Source organism: Carcharodon carcharias, chromosome 10 (genome assembly GCF_017639515.1).
Source record: "Carcharodon carcharias isolate sCarCar2 chromosome 10, sCarCar2.pri, whole genome shotgun sequence".
Taxonomy (NCBI): Eukaryota; Metazoa; Chordata; class Chondrichthyes; order Lamniformes; family Lamnidae; genus Carcharodon; species Carcharodon carcharias.
The window spans coordinates 29196437-29220417 of NC_054476.1; the positions used below are offsets into that span (position 1 = coordinate 29196437).

The 23981-nt window shown below is 40.8% G+C and overlaps 1 protein-coding gene across 3 annotated transcripts in view; it reads left to right on the forward strand.

The window, feature by feature from the left end:
- Positions 1 to 23981, forward strand: part of LOC121283243 (Wilms tumor protein homolog) — a 73641-nt gene that overhangs the window by 13311 nt on the left and 36349 nt on the right. For all 3 annotated transcript variants that reach the window (XM_041197592.1, XM_041197593.1, XM_041197594.1), the window contains exons 2-3: positions 1367 to 1489; positions 5756 to 5858. In XM_041197592.1, coding sequence (XP_041053526.1) covers positions 1367 to 1489; positions 5756 to 5858 — 226 coding nt within the window. The remainder of the gene's footprint in view (positions 1 to 1366; positions 1490 to 5755; positions 5859 to 23981) is intronic.

The window sequence follows — 23981 nt, forward strand, 5'->3', positions numbered from 1 at the left end:
TTGAAACATTTCCATTGATATTTCTATAGAACTGTATTCACTGTACTCCTTTGCTTACACCTCGTTCATATGCTGCTCTATTTTGTTTCAACTTCCTTCCGCCTTTTATGTTGCTTTTTGCCGTTCGAGGTTTCCTTCCAATGACTCATACCTCCCGTTTTTAGCAGTGACCTACCATTTGCCTTAACCAAATTGGTCCTAGGCCCAACATCCACGTCGACCATCGCGCTCCTTGCTTTCCCGACCTTCATCTTTCTGAATCTCCTTGTTTTTTTAAATTGGAGGGAGGACTATTCCGTCGTTTCCATTATGATGCAGTCGAGATGGTTAACATGCAGCCTGCAATAAAAGTCAAAGATATATTAAAAAATGTGTTTTGTAACCACGGTGGAGAACCTTTTTTTATCGGTTAAACATAAACAGTGAACATGACTACCACAACGCACTTTATGTAACAAACTACATGCATTTATATAGCGCCTCACCAGGTCTATCAGAAACATTCGGCTGCCTTATTTGCACTGAACTGCTTTGAATGGCAGCGAGAATTATTTTGTGCATTTTATCTTCAGACTTCAATTTCTACACTAATCATGGATGTTCTCCGGGATTTAGTCATTTGGTATTTAGAAACAATTTAAATTTGCATCGACGATAAAACCTTCCCAAAACCCTGAGTAGCAGAATGGAATGTGATCTTTATTTCTGTTATGCGCGTTGAATTAAAAGCTGTGCCGATTTTAGTCTTGTGTTGAGTGAGGTCGATTTTGACTTTGTACCATAGTGTAAAATGACTGATAGAGATTCGGCATTCTGTTTTACATCTCACATTGTTTTCTTTAGCTTCAATGGGAGCGATGGAAATATATTGCCGAATCGCTATCTCTCATTTTACACTATTACACCGAGTCAAGATCTAACCCATGGGTTATTTAACAGGTGACCAACCCACATTTCAGCCATTTTGCATTTCTGTCAAAGTTGAATTTTAATTCGTGTCCCCTTCACGTTGGGCATAAACGATCCTATGGTCCGATTGGACGGAGTCTCGGGAGGTCTCTTGGTATTCTGGTCATCATTCCTCCCTTGACCAAAGCCATTTCAAAAAAAAGATTGCCGGGATATTTAACTCATTCGCTGTTTATGAGATCTTGCTGCATGATAAAAGTTGTTGCCTTTACTAAAAGTTAACAACGACTGCATTCTAAAAGCGCTTGTTTGCATGAAAAATGTTCGGGACTTCCCGAGGGAGCGGAAGGGACTATATAAATGCTGGCTCTGTATTTATTAGCATTTAGATCAATCCATTCTGCCTTTTATCAGGTTGTCTAACTATTTGCTGATGTGACATTTGTATTTGTTTCAGGTTACAGCGCTGTGACTTTCGATGGGACTCCAGGTTATGGTCACACTCCCAGCCATCACACTCCCCAGTTCTCGAATCACGCCTTCAAACATGAAGACCCCATCAACCAACAGAGCAGTATAGGTAACACTTTAGAACTCCAAAGGGCAAAGCAAGATTTACTTAGAGAAAAAAAAAAACACCAGGCCAAGTATTTCTCTGGTCTAACAAATCGAACTACTGAAATACTAGTTACTTTCTTTTTTTGCAACAATAGCCAGTTACCATTTTAAAACTTTTCTTAGTGCAGTTTGATCCGGGAAATAACATCGCAATTTTTAACTCTTGGTGAAAGCTGTTTTTGTTCAGCCTGAAACTTCTTGGTCAATGTTGCGTCTTTGAGACGCGATACAACTATCAGCCAGAATGAAAAAAACACTTCTAAAAGTTAAGTCAATGTAAGGCCAAAAGGCAAGCCTCCAACTGGCTCCACAGTGAAAGAACCTCATTTTGAATTCATAAGGTGAAAATGCTTTGCCTGGTGTTTGGTTAAGTCTATGGGTTGCTGTTGCTTTAATGAAAATTAGTTTGGGAATTTGTTATAAGTTATGATAGTAGGTTTTAGCCATGTGTACATATATTTTAACCTGTGTAAATTAATAAAATGTTTCATTTAGTTTAATGTAAAACCTCGATAAGTAGTGGTCTGATTCCTGAATTTAGAGTCGCATCTCAAACATAACACTTAAAATTATAGGTTATGACAGTTATTTAAAGTTTCCCTCTGGGATTTTTAAATAACTCCACTTTACCAACAGCACCGGTCATAACAATTGGGTAAAAAAAGTCCTGATTAAATGCACTTCTCTAATGCAATTAAACATACCACTTACATATTATGCCTTTTCAATGCCTTCAGCATTATGATATCAGGGGACAGCAAAACCAAGTTTATATGGTTTAATGAGCAAAAACTGCCTAGTATTGCTGAGTATCCACATTTAGTCCAATGCAGGTAGCAGTCCTTGCAGGATTTCATACAATGCTATAAAAGGGCACAAAGATCATGTATTTTAGTTTATGTCGAAAAGTTTGTACTTCTCAAATTACCCCGTGGGATATTGGCAGCCAAAAGTTCACTGAGCTTGCCCGAAATGCCTCTGTCCCGTACCTTAGTGGAAATGTTATTTAAATAGATTAATGGCCCTGTTAATGGAGCTAAGAGAGGAATATCAAATGAATGTGATCGCCATTCATATTCCAATGTCCCACTTCAATTTCAGGACGTGCATCTAGACACTAATTACAAGTTGATGGCCTTTTTTTAAAAAACAATTAACTGTAATAATCTATTTTTAAACTAATTTATAGCAACACTCAGGAATGGTTTGTTTGCACTTGTTGATAAACACAGGGACAACCCAGTTTAAAATGTCTATTGAATGTTGGAGAAACCAGAAACGTTTATTGTGAGTAATTACGCAGTGAGATCCTTGTTCACGGTGAGATCCGATTTATTATCCTGTGGATTGAATGTTTTTCCGTGTTGGTTTGAACACATCGTCACATGGTGAGTGCAGCTGATGTTAAGGCTGCAAAGAGTTGTTGAGTTATCTCTGCAGTTAGCTGCTAAATGTTCCGCAGAGATTTGTTGATTTTCGAGCAGTCCCGACAAGGTCAGATTTACCATGTTGGAAGGTCTGAGTGAGAACCTGAAATTCTACAAAACTCGTGACAGAACTCATTTAATCTTACATAGTTACAACCTGTCGCGAAGTTAATCACATATACAATACTCCTTTAATAATTTTCATTGAACCATCGTCTTCACAAAGCAGAATGTTATATATTGTTAGCTAGGGCACTGACCAGCCTCTTTCCCAAAATTATATGACATAAACTTCAATATTATCTACAAGCAGCGTTTCCCTGGGCGGAACTTCACGATGTTGGCGGGGGCATAAAGCGGGTGACTTCTGAAGTCTGCAGGAAGAAAAATAGGCAGGGATTACGCAACGGGCATCCTATTTGCCACCCGCCCAATTCAAAAGTTCCACCTTTTATCTTCTATTTTACACCTGTTATAACAGTCTCAAATCAGCACAATTATCACTGCAGCTGCTATATGTTTGCTGATTCGCCTGTGAGAGTTTACATTTGCTCTCAGCACGGAAAGACTGCAACAACGACGCCTGCTATAAATGTGAAAGGCATGTACAACAGTGCCTTGTTACAGCTCTGTAGCGCATTGTGTAGGTGCGTCTAGATTACACTGCAGTAAATGGGTAATAACAGTAAAGCGCCGTATAGATTTGACCGGGTTTCAGCGATATAACACAATTCTAACTTTATGTTACATGTTACCACACACAGGAAACATTTTATTATTTGACATCTTCAGCTTCTCCCTTTTAGACAGTTAAAAAGAAAACCAAAGAGGCACTGCTTTATTGTTGCCATATATTTGTGACGAATCAATGTTTCGTGACGGATCAATATATTTGTGACGGATCAATATCAATATACTGGAAAATTAAGCTGAGGCTGCGATCATAAGAAGCACGTTTGTTTGTTCTGAAAATGTGGACAAGCTAAACCGCTTGGTCTGTGGGTTCCAGCCTGTCCATTAAATAATTCAGCAGGGCTTTCATCACAGTGTCATCTCAAACATGCAACACTTTAATCTTAAGTCGCAATTAATTTAATAAAGAGGAAAGTTGGCAAGGTCTCTAATAGACGAAGCTGTAAAAGCAGATCTAATCTCTTGAAGGCTCATTGAATTGTATTGAATTAGTGGACGCGTACGGTGACTTTTTGGTAAAATTACTTAGCACAGGAATTGATCGTTCAGCTTAGCTGGTCCATACCGGCGTTTATACTCCACACGAACCTCCTCCTCCCCAGTTTCATCTCACCCTACCAGTATTTCCTTCCGTATATAACTTTGGATTTTAATTAAAGTTCGGTGATGGATGGACAAGTAAGTAGCCTGCATTCAAAACTTTTCACGGTAATATAAGCAAATACTATCTTAGAAAATAATCAGACGCATATCCCAAATAACGTTCAATTCCATTTCCACAGTTCATGTGAACATTAGTATGCGTCCGATTCTAACTCACTCAAAACCCATTAGCTTACAGAGTTAAAATCGGGCCCATATGTGTGTGTATGTATATAATATATATACGTCATTTAAAGAAATGTAATTTTCTGGTATGTGCTAATTCTCCAAGTGATGGGAAGCAAAATTAATGGACGGGATACACATAAACATGTGTCAATTAATTTCAGAAAGACATATAAACTAATCTGAAAGTAGGACAGTAAATGTGTTTAACAAGCTCATATTTTATAAGTTAACATTTGGTTTTACAATGTTTGAACCTAGTGTACGTACCCAATTGACATGTCAGCCCACTAACAGTTGACTATGTATGGCCAACATTAATATCAAATTTAGTTCATAGGATCAGAAGAAAGAGGAGCAGGAGTAGACCATTCACCCCATCGAACCTGCTCCGCCATTCAATAAGATCATGGGTGATCTGTTTGTAGCCTTAACTCACTTTCGTGCCTGTCCTCCATGACTCTTGACTCCCTTGTTGATCAAAAATCTTTCTAATATAGCCTTGAATATATTCAATGACTCAGCCTCCACTGCTTTGGAAGAAAATTCCAAAGACTAATGAGCCTCTGTGTGAAGACATTCCTCCCCATCTCTGTCTTAAATGGGAGACCCTTTATTCTTAAACTGTGATAAGTTGATTTAAATAAATGCAGAATTTGGAAATCTATTGTAAAAGACATATTCCTTTATGTGTAGCTGGTTGAACACTCAGTAAAAGACAAAACACAAGCAAAATTAAATGATACATGAGCTTGGGAAGTTTCAGATTTATAGATGCCAAGGGCCTGTACAATAGTTAATTCAGAGATTTTCATATTTTATTAACCGTTTTGGAAAGATACACAGGAGGAGAGCTGGATAGAATCTGAGTAAAGGGGGTTTCTCAAGCCTTTAGGCTCCACACATGTTCCTCTATGCCAAGAGAAATATAATGGGTTATTTTCACTTGATAGTCAGTGACTGTTTCAGTTCATTGTTTTTGTAATAATATATATAAAAAAAATCAATTTTGACAACCTTCAAGTGGGTAAAATGCAATATATTGATCATACTTGATAAAGTTTGCTTTACAATCGATGGTGATGACAATTAAGAACAAAAATATTGTGTGTGTGTTAAATCCCACTTGTGCCCAATAGAGTCAAGCCCAGTGTCATGAGATATCTGGAGCACATCCATGCCACCTTAACACTGATTTTGTATCATTCTATTAGCAGTTCATGCTTTACAATTGCTTGACAAGTCGAGGAATAATTTTTCATCTATCACTTATTCCACAGGAGAGCAGCAGTACACAGTCCCTCCGCCAGTGTATGGCTGCCACAATTCTACAGACAGTTGTGCTGGGAGTCAGGCCCTGCTGTTAAGATCCCCATATAACAGGTAACATCTCCACACTCACATTAATTATCTGGCATTGATAAGAAACATTGGCAGTTTGTTTATTAATGCTGTATATTATTGGGGAAGGACAGGGGTTCAAATTATTTATTCTTCCTTTGGCACACCTCAATTAAGGACTCACAATTTACTGTGGGGCTCTATCACATGGCAGAAAGTAATCAGCTGATTACCATCTTTTGCTCAGTAGGAAAGTAAGTTGGCCAACTGTGTTGTTGAAATATCTGCATGAGGTCCTGTTCACCCATCGCCACTGTACTCACTGATCTATATTGGCTCCTGGTTGGTCATTGCCTTGATTTTAAAGTTCTTATCCTTCTGTTCAAATCCTTCCATGGACCTTGCACCCCCACAGCCCTTTTCTGTAACATGCTCCAGCTCTGAGATCTCTGTGTTTCTCCAATTCTGGCCTCTTGTACATCCCCAATTTTAATTACTCCATTCTTGTTGGCTTTGCCTTCAGCTGCTTGGACCTTTTGTTCTGGAGTTCCCTCCCTGAACATCTCCACATCTCTACCTCTCACTTTTCCCTTAAGGCATTCCTTAAAATCTACCTCCTTGACCAAATGTCCTATGTGGCACCTGAAATTTTATTGAAATGTATCTGTGCCAAGACTGATTGGGCAGTTAGATGGATTTTCTGCCTCTAATCTAGCACTGGGAGAGATGTTGACAGTCAGTGCTTCCTTTGTTTATGGCAGGTACCAAATTTTGTTTGATAACATTCCCTGTGAAGTGCCTTGGAATGTTAAAGGCTCTAAATAAATACAAATTATTGTTGTGAACCATCACCTTATGACACAGCTTCATTGATGAAGGCTGATTTCCATTCCTCCACTTTCACCCCTACCCCGTATGAGGTCAGTGCATCCATTTCTCTTTGTATTACTCTCCTTACAAAATTGAACTTCCACTTGATTAATGCTATTGTCAACCCATTTCCCCCATGTTGGGATCCTCTCCCTTAGTTCCTTGCTTTCCCCATCAGTTGTCAGGATGTAACTGGCTACTCCGTGGATTCTCTATTCCAACATTCACGTTAACCACATGTTCTCCCAGCTGGGTGTTTGTGGGGTGAGCCAGAACCTTGTTGGCTTTTTCTGGACTGATCCATAAAAAGTCAGTTTATTAATTTGTAAAGGGTTGCCAAATAATTTCTACTGCCAACTGAGACTGGCATTTGAACTCCCACTCCTTTGAATTGCATCCAGAATTCTGCTGTTGGAACATTGTCAAAATAGCCATCAACAGACACTGACCAAATAGCTTGCAGAACTGTAGCAGAATGTCACAGTCATGGAGTCATGGAGTAGATGGTGGAGAACTGATGGATTAAGAAAAATAAGCTACATTGTGCCCATGGTGTTGTTGAGTGATGTAGTTTTGGTAAGTGGTGTAGTTGAACATGACTCATTGATTTTTTTCTATAATTTATCATTTGCAGTCATTCAGTCCAAAGACTTAAGCACAAAATCTAGGCTGACATTTCACTGCAGTACTGACCCTTATGTTAAGCATATTTGTATAACACAAGAGTGAAAGAATTTGCATTTTATACCACCTTTCAGGACCTCAGAATGTCCCAAAGTGCTTCACAGCAAATAAAGTAGTTTTGAAATGTGGTAATGTAGGAAATGCAGCAGCAAATTTGCACACAGCAAGCTCCCACAAACTGCAGTATGATAATGGCCAAACCATCTGTTTTAGTGATGTTGATTGAGGGATAAATATTGACACAGGACAATGGGAAGAACTCTCTTGCTGCTCTTCAAAATAGTGCTTTGGATTCTTTTAAGGGCAGGCAGGCTGTAACATCTCATCTGAACAATGGCACCTCTGACAGTGCAGCATTGAACTCGTGTACAGCACTAAAATGCCAGCCTAGATTTTATTTTTAAGTCCCTAGAGTGACGACCGTCCAACTCATAGGCGAGATTGCTATCCACTGAGCCACAGTCAATGAGGCTCAGGGAAGTATTTTGCTATTCAACTGTAATAAGTAGTCGGTTTGTTCAGTAAGAAATTATGGTAGCCCAAGGACCAGTACAAACCTTCTCAACCTCTTGAGCCAGTCACATGCTTGGGTCAGAAAGCTTGCCTTCTGTGATTTCACATTCCATTTTAATTAATTTATACACTTCCTCCAGTTGGCTCAACAGCTAGGCATGATTTTACACACAAGAAAGAGTACATGCTATCATGTAAAGCAGCAAGCAGCTCAAGGTTGTACCATAATCTTAGGGACTGGATGACTCCTGCACAATCCACTCGAGTTTCCCTTTCATGGTTGATGATGTAATCTGAATCTCTTGACTATATTTGTGATTTCCTCCTCAATCTGCTGTTCTAGACTTTTTTTTAAAGGACACGATCATAACTTTCTTCAATGTTTGGAGTTGTTGCTTACTCGCCATGAAAACATTTGCCCAGATTTTGCAGCCAAAATGACAAGTTTAAAGACATTCACAGATATTAATGTGCAAATTATCCAGTACGTGGCGAGCAAGTTATACCCCCAAAGGCAAATCGCCACAAATTGATGAACGATTTTTGCTGCTCCGCCATTACCCTTCTGAGAACGAGAGCACGCCCTCAACCTCCCAAAAATTTCAAGAAATTGTTGCATTTATGTATTAATTGCCCAGTAAACTCACTGCAGAAAATTGGAATTGAACTGCCTAACTTGCTTATTAGGAACGAAATTTATATTCGTGCAATGCCAATCAACCTCTCTGACCACAAATTAAACAATTTAAACGGTGAAGTCTTCTTCCTACAGGTAGGAAGTAGACGATAGAGATTTAATCAATGTTATATTTCAGTTCTGCTGAAGGGTTATGAGGACTCGAAACGTCAACTCTTTTCTTCTCCGCCGATGCTGCCAGACCTGTTGAGTTTTTCCAGGTAATTCTGTTTATGTTTTGGATTTCCAGCATCCGCAGTTTTTTGCTTTTATCTTTTTGCTTTTATATTTTTGTCTACTTTCCCTTCTGTCTCTTTTCTCTTTTAGTCCAATCTTCCTTTCCGTCTTATTTCCCTTTCTGTACCTGATTTGGCTTTCATTCACACGATTTCCTTCTGTTGCTCGGCTGCATTCTGAATCCTTAAATCTCATTGGTTAAGAAGATGGACTGTTGGTCTCATCGTCCACTGAGATCCCGGATGTCCTGTGATCAGATTGCACAATGAACAAGTTCCGCCGTAAAATGTTTTTTTGTGTTGAACTATGAGGGCAATATGCCTAACTAACTGGGCACACACTGAGATGCCCCGTTTCAGCAAAATCTGGACCGAATTCACAGTAATACGTGTGAAGAATATGTGAAGATCACAGTAAAATGTGTGAAGAATATGTGAAGATGTAATGAACGGAGAATGTATTTAACGGGAGTTGCTAAATTCAGCGAAATAAAATGGGAAAGGTTAATAAAACACACATGCATCCAAAAATACTTTGAATACATGGCCCAGTTTACGTCAAGGGAAGGAGGTAATGATGTAATAGAGGAAGGAAAGGAGCTTATCAAGATGGATGATGTGTAGTACTTTATTGACCAAAAGAATCTAGAAACCAGCATTGGTTGAGAGTGCACAGAATCTATAAATATGATTTGCGATGCAGTCTTGAACATAGCATCTCATCTAAGTGCTAGCTAGGGTGACCTTCCACACAGGATACAGATAGCAATACCTGGGCTGCAAGGGAAAAGCTTGTTTTAATGCTTGCCGTGGAGTGTGGCCAAGAGAATTGTGATGCTGGAAATCACAATGGAAATTAAAATAATAATTTATGTCACTGCCTTGTTTCTTTTTAAAAAAAGAAAAAGTATTGTTGCTCTGGTGGTAAAGTTCACACGATGGAAAAGTGGGAGTGTGTTTACTTGAGGCGGTGAATCCAGATCATCATAACTCGCTGGGTTAATTACGTCTCTACTACTTGTTCTTACTCAAAGTTTCGTTGTTATTCTGCATCCCACTTCCCCCTCTCCGCCCTCCACCCCCACCCCAAATTTCTTTGAGGAATTTTGCTGCATTTCACTTCGGTTTTTTAACGAACTGTTACAAGATTAGGATCAGAGTTAGAGATATATTATTGTTAGGTAATAATATCATTAGAGCTTGGGTTACATTTGGGGATTAGGGATTTATTTTACAGTCAGAGTCGGAGCCAGTTTTTAAAGTTGGTATATTCCATTGCCTCTCTGGGTAATGTAATGGTCACAATCAGTGTCTTGCTGGATTTAATTGCTTAGACCGAATAAAGTACATTCTTCAATGAAAAGGGGGTGCAATATTGTATCTCGGATTAAATGGTATTTTTGAAAGGGAATTGGGCAACTATCTGAAGGAGCAAAAAAATTGCAGGACTATGGGAAACATCGGGGGATCAGGAATAATTGGATAGCTCTTTCAAAGTGCTGGCAGAGGCACGAATGGCTGAATAGTCTCCTTCTGTGCTGTATTTGTTATGATTGTATGCATGAGGTATGATTCTAATGAACTTACCCTGGTGGATTCAATTATGTAGCATTTATACATCTCACACAATGAACCTCCCCTCTCCCATCAAACAAACCCGCTAACTTTTTGGCTGTTGTTTGGCTGGGCTCATCTGAGGTACGTCACAGTCAGGAAGTCCCTGCCATTTTAAACTGTGTTGGAGCAAACAACAGTTCAACACCATGGTGCTGAAAATAAAAGATAATTTATTTTGAAACTCAAAAGATCTGATTTGGATGAGAGGAAGAATCATCGTGTAGAACGTAGATAGATCAAATTCCAGGTCTAGATCCAATTCTGATGAAAGGTTGCCGGCCTGAAACGTTAACTCTGTTTCTCTCTCCACAGATGCTGCCAGACCTGCTGAGTATTCCCAGCATTTTCCATTGTTTAGTTCAGATAGTAGACAGGGTATAGATAAAGATGAACTATTTCTTCTGGTGGTGGTCGGGGGGCGGGCGGAAATCCAAAACAAGAGGGCATGATCTTAAAGTTAGAGCTAAGCCTTCAGGGTGACCTCAGGAAGCACTTCTTCACACAAAGGGCAGTGGAAACGTGGGACTCTATCCCTCCCACAAAGGAACTGTTGAGACTGTGGGTGAATTGAAAAGTTCACAACTGAAATGTGTAGATTTTGGTTGGGCAAGAGTGTTATGGATCATGAAACCAAAGCGACCAGATGGAGTTAAGATACAGATCATATGTAATGTAATTGAATGGTGCATCGGGCTTGAGGGGCCGAATGGTCTTCTCCTGCTCCTGAACTGATGGTGAACATTGGATAATGCAATGCATAAAGCGAGCATAGACTCCTTACGGTGTACAACTGTTCAAAATGTTGTTATTTTGTGACATGAAAAGAAGGGTCTGTAGTAGCCTGGGTTAAAGCTTCCTGGTGAGATTATTTTATCTGTGCTGCAGCAATGCCTGCCGTTGGCTGCAGATTAGTAAATTACTGTCGTTGGAATAACCCCGAGAAAGCAGGTCTATAATCAGGACATGAATAAATGATGAGTAAATGCAACAGGTTGATGAGAAAAGGCCAGAGAGAGAGAACAAAAAAACAGCTGAGATTATGGGGAGAGCTTTATAAATGAAGTGTCAAAAAGGGAGAGAGTGAAGAAAAATCTCCTTCAGCAAATGTATCGGGCTGGCACCTCCCAATAAGAAAAAGAATCAGAGTACTGAAGGAATTAATTACAAGAGCATTACAAGAAGAATTCGTGGAATTGCAAAGCATGTGGCACAGACCAGCACGAGGAGGCAGCTGTTAATGGGGAAAAACTCCAGGAGAGTTTAATAATTTTCAAAACAGATATGAAGGCTGCATAAAAGAAATGTAGTCAGGATAATGGATAATGCTGTCCAAAATACTGATATATATGCGAGGTGGAGTCTGTTTTAGCGCTAGACCATTAAAGGTGAACGGCGGCAGAGAGGTGCACTGAATTCCAGCTGATCTCTTGTGTTCACTTCGTGGAGTGTGTTCTGCTCGAGTTAAAATTGAAACTTCTTTTTAACTAATGATGGAATGGGCAGAGTCCTCGGCTATGAAAATAGCAGGTACTGTTTTCATTCATCACACCTCTTCGCATTTCTCTTCCTTTGTCAAGCCACACAGAGCTCGATCATCCATCACCAGCCACCTTGGAGTTTTCAGTTCACGAGTTGAAAACTATCAGCACTTATTTTTTTCACTCGCATTTCTCATGGGTTAGTTCATTTGTCCTGCCTCTTCCACATTCCACCATTTTTATGTTAGCCCCCATTTCCCCCACCCCTCCTTAACGATGGATTCCTCTAACAGATCACATTTTTTTCTCTCTCTGTTAAGCACCAGTCATCAATCCTGCGCAGGGATATTTATTTTAAAAAGTGAAAGTGGGCCTGTCGGCAAGCTGCAGTGTAGTAGAGCAATCGTCCAGCTCTAAGCTAAATTGAGGCGGCGGTGACTGACCCTTGGGCCTCCCTACATGGCAAATTAAACTAGCCTATAAAAAGAAAAGAAAGCCTTACATTTATAGAGCGATTTTCAGGGCTGCAAGAGGTTCCAAAGCTCCTTCCAGCTGATTAAGTAATTTTTAAGTGTTGTCACTGTTGTAATGTAGAAAATGTGGCAACCCATTCGCGCACAGCAAGTCCCACAAACAGCAATACGATAATGCCCAGATAATTTGTTTCTGTGATGTTGATTGAGGGGTAAGTGTTGATCAGGACACTGGGGATAACAGACCTGCTCATCAAAATACTGCAGTGGGATCTTGAAGAGGGCAGACAGAGCCTAAGTTTAACATCCCATCTGATCTGAAACACAGCACCCCCAACAATGCAGTTCTCTCTCTTAGTACAATGCTGAATGTCAGCTTTGCTTTTGTGCTCAAGTCTCTATAGTGTTGGTCTTGAACCCACAGCCTTCCAATAGTAACACACTGGGGATTTGCACAAAATATCTTGTGGTTGCAGGGTTAAATCAAGCGACTTTACGGTCATGCTTTAATTTGTGACTTCAAAATGGGTCCAGGAGAATGGAATAGTTTCATAGTTTAAGTGCAGTTTGCCATAATCCAGCTGCACAACACCCCTCCCCAACCCCCCAGCCATCACACATTAGATGCAAAATTAAGCTCCCAGTATCCTGACCAAACCTCAAACCAACAACTCCTGGTGTCATTTTTCTAGTTCTTGACACTATCCCTCCCTGTGTGTTTTCTCAGCAAAGTTGACAGTTCAGCAACGAATTGTGTTGACTGATGAGATTTTGTGCCATGGGTCCATACCCACGAGGAATTGGGTAGAGACAGGCAAAAAAAATTCATCTCACTTCAGGACGTTTACAGCTGAGAGAAAGGGAAGAATGTCATCCCATTAGTCTGAGTGAGTTTTGAATGCAGAGCTGAAGGAGCAATGTTCAAACTAACTGCATTTTCAATATTTTCTCATATTACATTGCAAAAGGTGATATAAACTTGATTAACCAGCTGCTGGCTGGTCTCCACATTCTTTTCTCATTTCGACTCTAGTGAACATTCTGCATCGCTACTCACTGTGCATTCCCACTGCTTGCTTTCTTTAGACCAATATACAGTTCCATGTTCTTTTACTGAATAAATCAACAAAGCATGTCAGGCTCATTTGCTTTGACAAAGTGGCGTTAACCTTGCCTAAGTGGGTAGCACTCCCACCTCTAGTCAGAAAGTATATGGTGGGTTCAAGTCTTCCTCCTGATACAAGCTAGATGACAGTCTGAATGCAGTACTGAGGGAATGCCACATTGTCAGAGGTGCTGTTTTTTGGATAAAATGGTAAACTGAAACCCCCACCTATCCTCTCCGGTGGACATAAAAGATCCCACAATACTATAAAAGTGAAGAGTAAGGGAGTTCTTGTCTGTGTCCAACATTTATCGCTCAACTAGCATCACTGAATATATGACCTGGCCATTTATGGTTTTGCTGTTTGTGGGAGCTTGCTATGCACAAATTGGCTGCTGCATTTCCTACATTATAACACTGGCTACACTTCAAAGTTACTTCATTGGCAAAGCACTTTGGGGCATCCCAAGGTCACAAAATATGTAATAATGCTTTCTTTAAGCTCATTGCAAAGAGTTGCATTCACATCATTGCATTAAGTTTTTGCTTTAAAACTTTATCCACTACTTTACAACACATCAGTAGACTTTGATCAGCATTGGTTTTGGTAGGCTACTATGCTCCACACTGAAACTCTTCCCCCAAGATATATCTTCTTCACAAGCAGACAAAGAGGCAGACAGGCGACACACGCGTGCACACACACACACACACACACACACACGCATTGACAGCGTTACTGCTTTAACTCCAGTTGCCTTTTAAAAACATGTCAGCCAAAAAAATGCTCTATTTTTCAAAACTACTGGGTTCGTACCCAAGAGTTCTTAATGTAATGTTAGACACTGTTATGTCTGTTCTGTAAGAAAGAAGTACATCAACCTTGACAGAGTTCCAAGATATAAAATAAAGGAAGAGGTCATCTCTGGGGAACTGTGAGAAAATTGGACATGATGCAGCATTAATGTATTGCAACACAAGACTAAATGTGGTCCAAGAATCTACAAACATTCCCAAACGGCATTTTACTTTGCCCCTTTAAAGAATTTAATCTTTTGCGAGTTACATTTTGACAGAAAAATTGAAAATAAGCTGAGCAAACTGCAGCAAATAGAATTCCACAGTTTCTTCAGGCCAATAATGAGGATCCAGTGGAAAATTAGTTCTAGACATATCCTCATCACCAAGAAGTGAAGCCAAGGTATTTAGCTGGCTTTTCAAACCGATGGTTAAAATGTACAGTCACACCATCACCACTGCTCATTACCAGGGCCATTTTATCTGAAGGAGTGATGATGTGTTTATTAAAAGTTTTCTTTGGCGTGTTAATCAGAGAAACATCTCTGAAGGCAATCTCCCAACCTAGAGGGAAAGTGTTTCAAAAGCAGAATGACTGTAATTGCATTTATGAGCAATGTATCCTATCATATTTGGCAGGCCCACAGGAAAAACGCAATTCCCTTTCTGCTCAGTGCAGCAGCATGTCCACCAGATGTCAACAAGTTTTGTATCTTAATCCATCTGGGGGAGTTTGTCCTGGGTTGACAAGTAGACACTGGACTTCAGTTGGTGGACTTACAGTCTCACCATGAATATTAGTTATTGCAGCACAAGTATGTTGACTAACAAACATTCTTAGGGCTCAGGAAGATCATTGGAATTAGTTCTGTTTATCTACACTATTATTATCATATCAGTAGCACTCTCTCTTTCTGAATTTCAGAAGATTGTGGGTTTAAATGTCATTCCAGAGGCATGAGAATAAAATCTAGGCTGACGCTCCTAGTGCCAAACTAAGGGAATGCAGCAATATCGGAGGTGCCGTCTTTAAAATTTCATTGCCCTCAGGATTTAAAACATCCCATTGCAATATTTGGAAGAGCAGGGAATTCGTCCTGGTTTTCTAGGCTGCTATATATCCCTCATTTACCACCTAAAAAAAAAGAATAGCTAGTCATTATCACAATACACCATGTGGTGCTTGCTGTGTGCAAATTGCTTGTTGCGTTTCCGACATACAGCAGTGACTACACTTCAAGTGTATTTTGTTGTCTGTGAAGCATCTTGGAATGTTCAGAGGTTACAAAAGGCACTATATGAATGCAAAGTATTTTTCTCACTTTTCAAAATTAGATCATTTTTTGACAACTTTTTCATTGGGAATTTAATACAGCAGCCTTATGATCTGGAATATCTTTTCAAAAATAGAGAGAGTTTAATTTCCTCTGGCAATGCGTTGATTAAAGTGTTTATTTGAAGTTCCTTTGCTCTCTATGTTAATACGTTAACCTATTTACTCTTTGTGTGCCAGTTTGGTAATGATAAAGAAAGATTTTTCCTCATCATTTCTATCATGAATGTTCCAAAGAACTTTTCTTACAATGAGTCACATTGTGGAGCCTTATATTGTTAGGTGAGTAATATAGCAGACATTTTCCACATAACAAGGCATCACAAACATTGGTGGTTGAGGGAGGAATATTGGCCTGGACACCAGGTGAATTCCCTGCTCTCCTTTGAATATCCTTTACACTCACATGCCCCACCGCCACAGGAAGACAGGGTCTCAGTTTAACATCCCATCTGATTTATAGCACCTTTGTCAATGCAGCATTCCCCCAATGCTTCATTAAAACATCAGCCTAGATTATGTTAAATTATACTGATTAATACTGTTAAATTAAGTTGAGTTTTAAGGTTCTAGACGTGGAGGTTATCACAGAATTAGGACAAGGAGGGATTTGAACACAAGGATGACCTTTTTGAAATCAAAGTGTTTCCCAGTCCTTCCTTTATGGTCATGGGTTAAGCAGATATCCTGTTATCAGTGTTCACCAGGGTTTCAGATGCCCTAATGTCATCACTGCACCAGTATGAGATCATGCTTCCAGCAGCTTCCAGGCCAAAAAAACATTGGGCTGAAGGATGCAGGAAAATGTCTAACTAACTGGGCAGGATCCAGGAAATTCCAGCTCAAAATCTGTTGTTAATATAAAGGTAATCTGATTTTACTTAAAGAATTGTTGAACAAGATTTAGGGGCTATGGTGGCATAGTCATTATGTAACCAGGCCAATAATCCAGAGGCCTGGACTAATGATCCAGGGACAAGAATTCAAATCCCACCACAGGAGCTAGGGAATTTAAATCCGGTTAATTTTCCAAATGATAATTCAACAGCATCAGTAATGGTGACCATGAATGTAACAGGTTGTCAAAAAAAAACCCATCTGGTTCACTAATGTCCTTCAGGGAAGGAAATCCGCCATCCTTGTCAAATTTTCTCCTGAGCTCTCACTTATCCCTGACCTTCTATTTTGCTCTACCTACTACACCCCTTCTTAAACATTATAAAATCTATCACATTCTGCCTCTCTTTAGCTCTGAAGAAGAGTCTTACAGACTCAAAACATTAACTCTGTTTCTCTCTCCACAGATGCTGCCAGACCTGCTGAGTCTTTCCAGCATTTTATGTTTTTATTTCAGATTTCCAGCATCTGCAGTATTTTGCTTTAATCTGCCATCCCTACCTGGTCAGGCATAAATGTGACTTCAAACCCACAGCAGCTTTTAACTCCCTATGATGTGACTGAAGTAGCTACCACTCAGTTCTATAGGGATGGACAATAAATGCTGGTCTTTCCAGTGATGCCCACATCCCGTGAATTAATAAAGAAAACTTCAGAAGGGTTTTTGCATGAAGTATTACTCAGTAATACTGCTGCTCCTTTCCTAACTCTTACCAAGTCCCATTGATCCTTCATTGGCTCCCAGTCCGGTAATGCCTCAATCTTAAAATTTTCATCGTTGAGTTCAAATCCTACCATGGCCTCACCCCCTCCAACTCCACAATCTATTACAGCCCCACAACCCTCTGAGATCTCTGCACTCCTCCAATTCTATCTCTGCATCCCTGATTTTAATTGCTCCACCACTGGTGGCTGGATCTTTAGTTGCCTAGGCCCTGAGATTTGGAATTTCCTCCCAAAACCTCTCAGCCTCGTTCTTCTCTTTTAAGTCGCTCATTAAAACATACTTCTTTGACCAAGCTTGTGGTCATCTGTCCTAATATCTCCTGGTGAGGATCAGTGTCAGATTTCATCAGTTAACATTTTGAACTGCCTTTGGATGATTTAATCCCTCAAAGGTGTTATATAAATGCAAGTTATTATTGATCAAATCACTTGGCGCTACCGGCTTTATTAACTTATTCCATTTGAAAATTATGCATTTGCTTTTTTGTTTGAATGTCCTTTTGTCTGTTTGGCAATTGTATAGATAGAATAAGGTGTCTTGTTTTAAAAGTATAACATGATGTAACCCAAGTAAGCTGTACCACATCAAAAGTTAGCTTTACATCACACAACTGAATTTTCATATATGTGCTCCTAGCCCAGAAAATTAGAGTAGGGGTGATTGTGTGTGGATTGAAATTGTGGACAGCATCTACCAATGGCCTGGGTTCCTGGCAGAATTATGTGATTGGAAAATTAGCCCTGCCTTCTTTGAATTTCAGTGGGTAATGTAACACACAAGACCAAAGATCTCTACAAAAAAAATGTACAGCGGGAAAGATGCACTTGAATGGATCAGACATATAAAAATAAGTACCTTACAGTAAATGAAGTACTTTTTAAAGTCCGGTCACCATTGTAATGTAGGAAACACAGCAACCAACTTGTACACAGCAACATCCCCAATCAGCAATTGGGAATGAGCAGATAATCTGTTTTAAGTGTTGGTTGAACATTACATTTTGGACTTCATGCTCTGCTCTTCTTCAAGCAGTGACCTTTTATACCCATTTGCAATGGGTATAAAATGGGCCTTGGGTTAACACCTCAATCTAAAAGACAGCACCTTTTGCCATGCCTTTCAGGACTGCACTGGAACGTCAGCCAAGATTACATACTTAAGTTTCTAACGTGGGGCTTGAACCCATAGCCTTCTGATTGCAAGGCAAGAATGTTACCCTCTGAGCTACAAATGACAAACTGACACAAGATTATGCATTAAGGAATTAACAGAAAGCAAAGGTCACTTCTAATGCCAGAAGTTGCTGCACAGCCAGGCTTCAGTAAGTGGAGTGGGCAGCCCAGAAGGCATAGAAACAAGCGCTGCAGTGGTTCAGGTAGCAGGAGCACTATCACCTTTTCAGGGCAAATAGAGATGGGAAATAAATATGAAAACAAACTATCTCAGGAAGCAAATGCCCAGTGACCAGCTGGAATTGTTCTCCTCGAGCAGCGAAAGTCAAGGGGTGATTTGGTAGAGCTGTTCACAGTTTTGAGAGGTTTTGATATAGTAACTAAGGAGAAACTGTTTCCAGTGGCAGAAGGGTTGGTAATTAGAGGACAGAGATTTAAGGGAATAAAAAACAGAAAATGCTGGGAACACTCAGCATGTCTGGCAGCAAATGTTAACTCTGTTTCTCTCTCCACAGATGCTGCCTGACCTGCTGAGAGTTTCCAGCATTTTCTGTTTTTATTTTAGATCCCCAGCATCTAGAGTATTTTGCTTTCTTATGAGAGATTTAAGGTAATTGGCAAGAAGAGTGGAGGAGAGGAAAACAATGTTAATCTGGCAAGTTGTTATGATCTGGAATGCCCTATATAAAAGGGCTGAATACACACTTTTCAGCTCAATAATTATGCATCTGTGGGGAGCTTGGTGAATCTCATGGTGCGATGGGCAAGAAGTTGCCACCCCACTGTCACTCATGGGGTCCAAGGTCCTGATGCCATATTTAAAAGTACCCGGACAGACATTCACTCAATGCAGGTCAGGGGCTCTGCATTGCTCCTCCAGAGTCCTTGCAGCCTCAGTTCCTGCTGGAGAAGCTGGCAGATGTGAGCAACCATATCCTGGGACATAGGAGGGCATCTCCAGCATTGCCTTTCCTTCATCTCTACATAAGAGCATTGCCTGCGATACACCCATGATCGGGCCAATGCTCGCCATTGCAGTGTTTGATGTTCGCCAGCATCTTGACCTTTTAGGGGCCCCGTTACCTCTTGCTGCTCAGGCCCTTGCTCCTCCTGGCCCTGTGCCAACCAGTGAAGGGCCTTCTTTCTCCTCATCTGAGTGAGAACCATTAGCAAAGCTGGATTGCTTGCAGTCTGCATCATTGACGCCTCAGTGAATGAACTGAACTGGTACATTTAGTGAGCATGTCCTTTAGAGGTTTCCCTACATCTCAAAGTCAGCAGGCAAGTGCTAAGCCCTTTGCCTGGCCTCCACCTAGACATGGCATTCCTGTCCCACCCTTTTCAGGTAAAGGACATCCAGGAGGACCAGAGATGGGTGTTCCTACTGTTCATATATGTCTGCATATGGAGACATTGCTCTGTGACTAGGGTGACAAGAGCCTTCTGGCAAGAACCCCGTCCCTCTGACACTATTTCACTTGTCTCCACTACCCTTGAGACTCTATAGAGAGACCATTGCCTTGGCAGCATAGAAAGACTAATGGAATGAGCACTTATCAACCAAGACCATTCACCAAGAAGGATGGAGGTTTGGAGTTAGGAGTTTTCTGGCATCCACCAACCTTGACCTTTGGAGGCATCCACCTCCCTCCCTCCCTGCCTCTGAGAGCAGCAGATGGCAAATCACACCTTACTGGGATTTCGATGCTATGAGACCCATGAATCGGGAACAAGCCTGTTGCAATGCTGTGAGTTTAACCATAGAGAGGAGAACACAACTGAACGTGGTTCTCATCTAGTTGCCTTATAATTATTAAGGTGTCCTTTTAGTTGGCCACTTGTGCTGACCTTAAACTCTACCCACCAGAAAAGACCCTCCTCCCACTTCAAGGGATCTCACTGACTGATGAACTGTGTGGTCAAGGTTAGATTGGAAAAATGGTGCAAGTCACTTTTCAAACTTGACCCACCACCTTCACCCGTCACCCACCAACTGCCCCCCATCACCCTAGACTAACCCAATATCACCATTCCTTTCCCTCTGTCATTTTTGAACCTCACCTCGTTACCATGGGCCCTATCACAATCCACCTCCACATGCCTCTCAGAGCGGACACCTGTTACTGTCCCCATGCCCACTCTGACCCTGCACCCACCCGTTATCTAAACCACCTGTCTAGTCCCCCTCCATTATCCCACCCCGCTCTGTTGAGACCTTCACCTACTAGACTCTTCTCCTGGACCTGCCACCCCACCACATCCCACTCCCCCTCTGATGGTAACTGTTTCCACTTATCACCAGTACCTTGGGTTCACCCCCCAGGACTCCACTAATGACACCATTGATCCTGCCCTCTAAGATATTCCCCCTGCATCCCCAGTAAGCCTGCCTTCCCAGTTCTGCTTTCCCTCCACCCTTCTCCCAACCTACCCCCCTGCAGTGTTCACCTGCCTCCCTCGTCCAGCCTTGGTGCAGTGTTTGCTACTGGCACTCAATATGAGTAAAGTTATGCTAGGTCCCCAAGAAGCTGAAAGCAACATCTATTGACCTCAAAGTTGTGGAAGAGACAAAGCTTGCCAGGTGCACACCACTTATAGACAATCATAAAACTGAACATTCTAAATTCTTGCTGGTGGGGTACTTAATTTGGAGGACAAACTTAATTCTGGCGAGATGGCCTTTTAATTAGCATGCTTGAGATGCTAATGAATGCAAATGCGGTTCCCAACATTGTTCATCAGGAAACCTGACCTGCCTTTAACCCGCCAACGTCAGGAGAACAAAATTCCAAACTAATTTTCTGGCGGTGGGGGGCAGACATTTTCAATCATACCAAATTAAGTGCCTGCTACGATTCCTGTTGCTGGTGGGAGTGGAAAATTCTGCCTCTTGTCTCTTGTGCCAATTATTTTAACTCTGTTTCCTTTAGTCACCAGCCTTCCTGCCAGTGGTAACAGCTTTTCTTTATTTACTCCATCAAAACCCCTCATAATTTTTGAATGCCTATATTAAGTAATTACCCAGAAGATTACCCAGAATACTATGTGATATACTTAAATAGAAAACACCATACTTTCATTAAACTGTAAATGGAATGTGACCGCATCTCACGCCAACCTTCCCTCTCCAACCCAAAAAGAATGCATGCTAATGAACGTTAATTAGGAGTCCATATGTTACTTTTGCTCTGAGGCCTTAAAATGTGATCTAGCTCTTTGAAGGAGAAGAATGGGTGGACAGCTACCACTCAGAGATACGAGAGTAGGTTTTGTTATCTTTACGCTCCCAGTGGAGAGCCTGACCCGCCAGAAATGCAGAGGTGGAAATTGCAGGGGGGATGAATACAATTTTGAAGTTTATGCTTCCAGTGGGTGCTCCCTGCCAGAAGAGTTCATTCAAAAATTAACCTGATGGCCAATATGAAACAACCATAGCTAATTATATACATGTGCCGATACTCCAGTAGACAACAAGGCCAACATTGAGTGGATAAATTGGTGCTAGGGCCAAGCTGCAGAAGCTTGGGTGGGTCTGGGAGGGGCAACTTGTATTGACAAGCGTGTTATGGACTTGGGTGGGGAGCAACAGTTGTGTGTGGCTGCAAGACTCCCTGTGAATTAGATAGCGTTTATCTGGGATTAATTCTGACTTATCTGAATCAACTCAGAACTCTCCTTTACTGGTGATACTATGGCCTTGTTGCTCTTTTTAGGAGGTGCACAAGCAGTGTTGCAGAACTGCTGCTGACTTGGGTGGCAATTGGCCATTCCTCCAGTATGCAACTCCATTCATGGCATTAGCAGGGGGCATGACCTAATTTGGCTATTGACCAAATTATTGAAGACAAAACTCTTTGTGATCATGAAAAGTCTGAATCACACTCGTCTGTATCTGTTCTCCAAGCTTGTTCAAACTAGCCTGGACCTCAAAGAATGTCAGTTGGAACTTTTGTTAGGGGATGGTTATGCTCATCACTGATATTAGTCTTTGTACAAAGGCAGACTCAGGGTATTCATAATCATTTGGTTAACTTTACTGCACCACATTACACTATTGTGTGCAAAGACGTACTAACTGCACAACATGGTTTGTGTTAGGAATTTTTCAGTTGGAGAGCAGACAGACTGAGACCTGTACCTTTAATAGAGACAGTTCAGGAGGGCAGCTAACAAATTGGACCAATGATCTACGCCTGCAGTTAGCTCATCAACCCACACCTCTGGTGTTTAGTGATAGTACTTTAGCACTTTTACCTTTGGAAATTTGTGTTGAAGACCACTTGATTCTCTTTATCAAGAGAGCAGATGGGAGATAATGACACTTGAATAGATCTGAGGAAGAAATTTACAGCTACACAATGTAAAATTTTGCTATGTGAAGAGCAATTGTTACCTAAAGAATTCCTTGGCAACATCTCAGGCCACAAGCCATTACCATCACCGAGAGGAGTGACTGAAATAGGTCAAAGAAATAGTTACATTTAGTGGAAATGATATATTAGTGGGATTTTGCTGATGATTGGACAGGCTATTGTGTCTGTAATAGGTCAGTTCATGTTACTATTCTTGCTGCTGATTGCATATGTTAGCATTCCTCCTGCTGATTGGTTGACTGTGTAGAATGGATGGTAATGTGTTTCTTGAGTAAGCGTAGTCAGATGTCATTAATGAGAAAGCTTGGGGAACGTGGTGTTGGTAGATCTCCATAAGCTTTTTAACATGTTTTGTAGGCCAATGTGTGATGGATGAGATAAGTTTAGAGTTGGGCCATTGGATGTGGTAGTTATTAAGTTGAGCATGTTTAACAATAGCCCACTTGCCCTGTTCACTGTGTTTGAATTAGGTTTGATGTTCTTTGAGTCTAGTATGTAGGCTGCGACCTGTTTCTCCAATGTAGACAAGTCCACAATTGTGTGGTATACTGTAAATTCTTGGTTTATTGTCTTTGTGGGTCTTGTGCATGATGGAACCGATGTACAGAGGCTGACTCTTATCTTAATGGAAGGAGTTGTTATAGAGTGTGTAACTAGTGGGAATATGTTAAGCTTATGGGAAGGGAATTCATTAAATTGAAGTGTGGACCTAATAAGGTAAAGTTCTTGTTGTAGATTCTTTTGTCACTGACAGAGTAGGCCCTTCTAATGAGAGTGTTGGAAATCGATTGGAAGTTGGATGGAAAGATCAGTAGTTTAGGTATCTCTCAGTATGAGTGGGTTTAGAGTGGACTTGATGTAATGGTGTGCCACTTTGAGACTTACTGGTGAGACCATTGAGAAATAATATGGGTGGTTGTGTTGGGTATTGTCATTACAACAACTTGCATTTATACAATTAAGCACTGGACACAATTGCTTATCAGTTCATTGATTGTACATCCAACACAAATAATAAATACTAATATATTGCATTTGGTATAGTTATTTCTCAATGGTCTCATCAAGTATCAAGGTGGCACACCATTACATCAAGTCTGCTGTAAACCCACTCATACTGACATACCTGAACTACTGATCTTTCCAGCCACCTTCCACGCTCCAATTGATTTCCAATGCTCTCATGAGAAGGGTCTACTCTGTCAGTGATGAA